The sequence below is a fragment of the Chinchilla lanigera genome, unplaced genomic scaffold (assembly GCF_000276665.1).
Source record: "Chinchilla lanigera isolate Chin_1 unplaced genomic scaffold, ChiLan1.0 scaffold00050, whole genome shotgun sequence".
Taxonomy (NCBI): Eukaryota; Metazoa; Chordata; class Mammalia; order Rodentia; family Chinchillidae; genus Chinchilla; species Chinchilla lanigera.
In genome coordinates, this window is record NW_004955451.1 from 12811611 (window position 1) to 12819566 (window position 7956).

Sequence of the window (7956 nt, forward strand, 5' to 3'; positions counted from 1 at the left end):
TGCAAATAGAGGTTGTTTTCTCCTTCCTTCCTTCCTTTCCAATCTGGGCTTTTTAAAGCTTCATTTTCTTGTCTAATCACCTGGGCTGTCATCACTAGCATTTCATCGCATGCTAAGTACAGTAGGAGCTGTGGGTTTTGTTCGGGTGCTGGGGATTGAACCCGGGGCCTTGCACATGCCAAGCATAAACACTCCCACTGAGCTACGTTCTTCGCACCCAGCTGGGGGGTTTTGTCAACGTTTTCATCAGCCTGAGGAAGTTTCTTTCTGGTCCCAGTTTGTGGAGTGGTTTGATCATGAAGGGCTGTGGAATTTTATCAAATGCTTTTGTCTGTGTCTCTGGACACGATCGTGTACGCTGTGTCCTTTCTTCTCCCAATGTTATATTACACTCATCTAATTTCGGATGCCATTTCTTTTTGATTTTTAGTTCAACTTTCCATTTCCTTGATTTTTAGCGCTCAGAGGACCCTGTTAGATGGATTGCAGGGCTTAGATGTTAACAGCAGTTCTTCATGAAAATTTCAGTCTCCAGGACTTTGTACCTCATCAAAGGTCCTAGCGATGGTTATCTAAGACTTTTTGGCCTCGTATTACTGAATGGTGTGAATGTAAAACCAAAATGTAGTTAGGTAACTCATTTGTACAAATTCATCTACTCTATATGATAAAGTTTCATATAGGCACATTTTTGTTTTGTTTTGTTTTTTGAGACAGGGTCTTGCTATGCAGTTCAGGCTGGCCTTGAACTCACTTTGTAGCCCAGGCTGGTCTCAGACTTGCCTCAATCCTCCTGCCTCAGCCTCCCAACAGCTGGCACATTTTTGAAGGCAAAAATTTTAAGCATATTATTTCTATGCCTCTTCAGAATGAAAATATGCAGCTATTTTTGGCAACTCTAATCATTTTCAGTGTACTTTATTTTTGAAAATGCCCAACTTTTTCCTTTCCCAAAAAATGACTCTTTCCGCTGGATGCATTTCCATCACACCCTATTCTGTAACATCTGTTCCTGTCGTTGCCGTTTCCTGCTCCGGGAGCACGTTTTTCTTTCCTGCAAGGCTGCGCCACTCCTCCGCGTTGTCATTGTCATCCATGATGATGTGTCTTCTAATTAATGTTCCTCTTGGAATGCCTGCCCTTTGCTTCTGGGTTTTGCAGTTCAGAGCTGTTTTTTATTTCAGAGGCATTACGGCATTTATTCTCTAGCTTCCATTGCTCTGTAACCTTCTGTGACTTATTTGTAATACTTACATTTTTATGAAATTGACAGCCCGCCCTCTGCCAGCCATGATCATTAATATGTACATGCTTCTTTAAAATGGTTTAGAAAAGTTACGTCTTGCAGTTAATATGTGCATTGGCTTTCTAAATTCATCACAAGGTCTTCGATTACTAGAGCGTGTCACTCATAGATATATGTAATGTTTTAATTATTGTGTAAGATACACATAATATAAAATTTGCTGCCTTAACTATTCTTAAGTATACAGTTCAGCCAGGCATGGTGTGCACACCTGTGACCCCAGTTATTCGGGAGGCTGAGGCAGGAGGACTGCAAGTTCAAGGCCAGTCTGGGCACTTAATGAGACCTATCTCAAAATAAAACTTTGAAAAGAGCTGGGGGTGTGGCTCAGAGGTGTGGTGCTTGCTGAACTTGCACAAGGCCCTGTGTCCAATCCCCAGGGCTACAAAGAAAAAGCGTACAGTTCCATGACATTAAGTTTATTCAAAACAACAGTGCTAATTCCTGAGTCTTGCAAGCTTCCTCCTCTCTCCCTTGTTATGCCTTTTTTCTGATGACTATCTTTCTGTTTGTTTGTTTGTTTATTTATCTTTTGAGTCAGGGTCTAGCTATGCAGGTCAGGTTGACCTTGATCTCACTGCATAGCCCAGCACAGCGATCCTCCTGCCTCAGCCTCCCAAGTGCTGGGATGACAGGCGTGCACCACCGTGTCCAGTCTTGATGACTGCTCTTTCTTTCCTCTTCCTTTAGATGCTGAAGATTTCCTGGCTGAAGGCTTGCGGAATGAGGACCTCAGCGCTGATGCGTGGAACCACAGGACCCATATTCTCCGCGGCTTCCAGCAAATCAGAACCAGGTTTGTACACATGGGCCCCATGGTGCTTGTGTGCAAGTGGTAAAACAATTTAGAATCAGTAAAATCAACTTCAATAGTGTACAAACTAACAAAGTAAAATACACCTGTTACAGTCCCTGCCTTATGTGCGGTGGGATCTTGATATTTAGTAAGTGCAGTTTACTGAAATAAACATATTTGATAAACTATGTATTTTAAGATTAGTATTCTGCTTTTGACTTTGGAATTGTATGTTGGCCTTTATTGAACATTTTTGCATTTAACAAAAAAATGATGCAATCTAAACATTTATGCTTAGCCGGGCATGGTGGCGCACCCCTGTAATCCCAGCACTTGGGAGGTTGAGACAGGAGGATCATTGCGAGTTCAAGACCAGCCTGGGCTACAAAGTGAGCTCAAGGCCAGCCTGAACTGCATAGTGAGACCCTATCTCAAAAAGATAAAAAAAGAAAAAAAAAAAAGTAAACATTTATGGGAAGGTGTTAGGCAGCATGACAGAATTTTTATTATGTTTTATTCTTTTTTATTTTATGAACAAATAAAACCAAATTTTGTAACAAAGTAATAAGAGAATAACAATAGTTAATCCACAGTATATTGTTATCTTCAAAGTAGCTACTCAGCGTCCTCAACATCACAAGCAGTCTTACAAAGAAGCAGCAGAGCAGCCGGGCGTGGTGGTACACGCCTGTAATCCCAGCACTCGGGAGGCTGAGGCAGGTGGATCATTGCGAGTTTGAGACCAGCCTGGGCTACAAAGTGAGCTCAAGGCCAGCCTGAACTTTCATATCTCCTTCTTTAATAGAAAACTCAAAGCAGACTTTTCTACTTGATTCTTTGACCAGATTGGAATGTTTTAGTCCCAGTCTGGGTCAGAATATCACATGCATTAAGCCCTTTCCAATACTTGCCTTGCTTTCATTTGAACATTTTAGAACGTGGCATCTGACAGGTGTACATCCCCACGTGAGGGGAGAAAAAATAAAAATCTTCCTTTACAAAAGATGCCCTGACCAGTTTTTGTTTGAAATGCGGCAGCTGAGCGAAAGCTGGGCATGTGTGAGAGTTGCCCGGCGGCTGAGCTCCAGCCCAGTCCTCTGAGCACCCGCACGGCGACGGCCGGTTTAATTCGTGTGACCGACCTGTTCTTAGCTTCTGCATGTCGGAACTCCAGAGACTCGGGGATCTCACTCCCCGGAAGGGCACAGCAAGAGCCTGTCCCCTGAGGGACAGGAGAGACCCTCACGGGCTGCTTTGCTGGATTTTCATCCGTCCTCGCTGCTGGCTGATTCAGCATCACTTCCACCCGGCCGGGGTCCGTGGGGTGACAGGGTGGCTCACCCTGCAGAGTTGAAACCAACGGGATACAGAGGAGGGAGCTCCTTGCAAAAGGCGGGGTAGAGTATCTCACGCTTGGTGGACTGGCAGCGCTGAAAACAGCCTTCTGCAGAGCGTGACTCCCTTAGCAGATACCTTTAGGCCCCCCTGTGTATCGGGGGCCTCGTTCCTAACCCGTAGAATTTTTTATTTTCCTAAATTGGCCTTTGGCTTGTAGGATACCGCAAGGATCGCGTGGGGGCGGAGGTGGGATGGTCGCACGCTGGGTTACAGGGAGAGAGGCCCTCCATGTAACCGTGGCTGTGGTAGTTCTGTCAGTGTGAGTCTGTGACAGCGAACGCCAAAGCGGCAAAGATACGACGAGGAGAAATTCTTCTTTTCTATCTTAGTATCAGCATGGTGAAAAGACTAAATTTCACCCTTCAGTGGTGATAAAAGGCAAATTGGTGCCCACTCATCACTGTCAGATATTACTTGTTAATTCTGTTTTGAAATGTGTGCGTACACACACACGCACACACACGTGCATGCACACGCACGCACACACCCTGCATCTCTCACGGAGGAGAGAGGTTCCTTGTTCCCAAAGAGCGCGCTCTGTGGTTTGTGAGGCACGCACGCAGGAAGTCATCAGCAGGGCTTTAGGAGGCATCTCCGCTGTTGATGGGAGCTTTGCGTCCACGGGTGTGCTGCGAGGGAGATGACACGTTATTTAGAATTTCATAATTATCAGACCGCTGAGGAAGTGAGGAGTCAGACACGAGACACCGTACAGGAAAACGGGATGGGGAGACTTCTGTTTGGCGAGCCGCTGGGAATTGCCTGACATCCCGGCCCCCGGTCCTTCTCCCCTAACCTCACCTGGTCTTCCTGAACCCTCTGTCAGCCGCGTCACCCGCACTTTCCTCTGTACGGCGGTCAGCAGTATGCATTTCTGTCCACTGCAGCCAGGTGGTTTGAAATTGCCGAGAACTTGGAAAATGCTGGCCACGTTTGCTTGCGCTGTGAGGGAGTTTGTATTTCCTCCAAGAAGTGGGATGTGAAAAATTTTAAAATCATCAAACCAGAGAGTTAACTATCTCGGACTGAGTAACATGAAAATAATTTTTGAAAGTCAGTTTTACCTTTCGTCTTATCAATGTGGTACTATTTTAGGGGTTTGGTAAATTTTAGAGGGTAAGAAGCTATCTAAAACTATACCTTGGCTGGACGTGGTGGTGCCCACTTGTAATCTCAGCACTCAGGAAGCTGAGGCAGGAAGACTGCTGGGAGTTCAAGGCCAGCCTGGGTTACAAAGAGAGCTCAAGGCCAGCCTGAACTGCATAGTGAGACCCCTGGCTCAAAAAAAAGCCCCACAAAACAAAAAACCCTAAACCAAACAAACAAAAAAATTATACCTTGGTATTCTGGGGTTTATTTCTCAGCAGGTAGACAAGAAGTCCCTAGCAGGTACCTGGGACGTCCTCTAGATACACGAACGGTTCCTGTCCTCAGCTCCTCTGGTTCTTTCCCCAGTGTTGTTGCTGGACAGGAAGGGATGGAGGAGGCGGCCCGCCCGGGCCCTGTGTTCTCGGTAGACCTTGGAGCCTGTGGCTCACGGCTGGCTCAGAATTCAGCGCTGTTTGCCAGGTTGTGGACTGGCTGTAAATTAAGGCATCCGATACATGGCTGCCGTTACAATGTCCCATTTGCGACCAGAGGAAATGCCAGGGGCATGGAGAGCCACAGGTATCCGCAAGTCTGTTTTTCAGTCCAAGTTGCTTAGCCGTTGTCCGTCTTCCCAGACTTGAAAACAAAATCCTGACTGGCATGGTGGTGCCTGCTTGTGATCCAGCACTCAGGAGGCTGAGGCAGGAGAACTGCTGAGAGTTCAAGGCCAACCTGGGCTACACAGGCCAGCCTGAATTGTATAGCAAGACTGTCTCACCAAAAAAAAAAAAATCCTGTCTGTGTCTGTAGCTACATAGTTTTTTTTGTGGGTGGGGCATGACTTGAAAGTGTTGCCGAGGAAGGTTCGTGTTTCTCAAAGAAGACAAAACAGAACCGCAAGTCAGTGAGTGCGACTGCAAGCAAAGGAAGCCCTTGGATCTGGTGCAGTGATTTCCATTGCTGTCGGTCAAGCAGCTTCCCTGCAGAGCTCTTCTTCTGAACGCTGCCAGGGTCCAGTCCAGGCTTGGGGAGCCCTGCGGGGAAGCTCCGGACGCGAGCGGCCCCAGGCTGTCCGCTTTTCGCTGCCGGATTAGCCGCGGCGCGGATACTGGAGCAAAGCACACGTGACCCCTGCGCGGGACCCAGGGCGCCCTTGCCGAGGCTGTTCGGTGTCTGATCCCGCGGGAGCCACCTGTCGGCATCCGTGCACGGGGCTGGGAGGGGCGGAGAAGGCTGGATATTTTTATCATCAGTGCAGGGATAAATTCTCTCTCGATGGCTCTTTTTGGAACAACCGGTCGTTTGCTCCCGCTGTCGGAAGCGAAGGAGGCCAGCGCCAGTGGAAAGCAGCTCCCTTCTGTGAAACTTAATTGTGCTAAAGGAACGCTGGAAATAGTGAGTAGATTTATAGGATATTGAAATGGAAAGGAAAATAACGCGGTGTAGCAGGGTCACGCCACAAACCCCACGAGACCCATGTATTTACAGTACAGACTGCAAGTATTCTGGCATTCCTCTTAGCGGGTGGCTTGTCCGTAGCTCCTCATAAAAATAATCCCGCCTTCCTTTGGGAATTTTAGGTTTTCTCCTCCACTAAACACGGGGTTTATTTTGCATTTAAATTTAACTAAAGAATACATAATTCTGATATCTGCATTATAGGAAGAGAGACAAGGAGTTAGTCTGGTAAAGGGCTTGGGAACAAGGGTTTTAAACTAATATACCATAGGGCGTGGTGGCACATGTCTGAGGTCCTAGCACTTGGGATGCTGAGACAGGAGGGTCCCTGCAAGTTCAAGGTCAGCCTGGACTACATAGTGATTTCAAGGCCAGCCTGAACTACATAGAATGACCCTGTCTCATAAAACCAACCAAACAAACAAACCAAAACTAGTATATTGCAAATATTATCACCGTTAATTAGATAGTTTTATTTTTCCTAAGTGGTAGGTATTGAGCTTTAAGACTCCCCAAATAAAGCACGTTCAAATTAATGTTCTCAGCAAGAATAATGTTCAGTGTGCTCTTGGTACATCTGTGTTAGTCCGAAATTCAAAGATTTGCTTGTGACGTGTTTCTCTTCTTTGACGCTGTCGCTGATGGTACAGTTTTACTGCCCATGAAGGGAGAAAAGGACTTGGAAAGGCTTGTGCAAGCCATCTAGGTTTAAATGGCTCTAAAAAGCTCAAAAGTCGTAACAATAATTTGACCACATTTTCATGGTTAATAATTCATTTCTTTTCTTTTCAGTCTCATCTCTCCCTCCCATCCTTAAAAAAAAAAAAAAAAAAAGAAAGCAAAAGCCCACAACAGCTTCAGGGCTGTCTCTCAGTTGATTAGTTATATACATTTCTATACTAGTTTTCTATGGTGCCAACTATGTTAAATATTATTTTGGAAATCTGTCTCTCTCTGAGCGAAGGATTGCATTTATTGGTCTACCTCTTCTTCTGTTCTTTTCTTTTCTTTCTTTCTTTCTTTTTTTTTGAGACAGGGTCTCGGTATGTATTTCAGGCTGGCCTTGAACTCACTATGTAGCCCAGGCTGGTCTCAAACTCACTGTGATCCTCCTGCCTCAGCCTCCTGTGTTGGTCTTATTAACTGCCGTTGGTTCTGTTGCTTAACTTTGGAGGCCTGGAAAGGAAGATGATCTGAATATGGATTCTTTTATGGCAAGTCTCTGTCTCTCCAAAGCAGCCTTGAAGTGTGTAACTCTCTTTTTAATTTTATGATGGTTATTTTGTTTATTCTTTCACTTGTGAGGGTATCTTGAATTTGGTACTAGCTCCAAGGTTTAACTTTTTTTTAACTTTGAATCTTTTTTTCCTTTTACTCTGTGCTACTGTAGCATTAGTGGGTAGAAACTTCTCCCTTGGTCATCTCATAAAATAAATATTTTTATAGGTATTCTGTATATATGTTTGTCTTTTTGAGACAGGGTCTCACTATGCAGTTCAGGCTGAGTTTGAACTCACTTTGTACCCCAGGCTGGCCTTGAACTCACAGTGATTCTCCTGCCTCAGCCTCCTGGGTGCTGGGATTACAGGTGTGTGCTTAAAATACTATTTTCATGCTAAGTAATAGGTGGACTTTTTAAAAAGTTTGAATGCAGAAATTTGTTTCTTTTAAAATTTTTGATTGAAAAATTGACATTTTTTTCTTAGATAATAATTTTTCTGTGTAATAAAAAACAAGGAGAGTCCTTGGTGGCTCAGAATGATTAAATGCCCACAGGAAAACTGTGGCTACGACATTTTAATTTTATAGCTTTAAGATTTTAGATTGAAGTTCAGGAAAATTCATTTTAAGAGCACCTTTAGATCACTTGCAAAAAACCAGATCATATATAATTCTGCCCAGCACTACG

The 7956-nt window shown here is 44.9% G+C and overlaps 1 protein-coding gene across 4 annotated transcripts in view; it reads left to right on the forward strand.

Moving 5' to 3' along the window:
* The window catches only part of Skap1 (src kinase associated phosphoprotein 1), a 251617-nt gene that overhangs the window by 19978 nt on the left and 223683 nt on the right, over positions 1–7956 (forward strand). For all 4 annotated transcript variants that reach the window (XM_005394244.1, XM_005394246.2, XM_005394245.2 and 1 more), the window contains one exon: positions 1997–2102. In XM_005394244.1, the coding sequence (XP_005394301.1) occupies positions 1997–2102 (106 nt within the window). The remainder of the gene's footprint in view (positions 1–1996; positions 2103–7956) is intronic.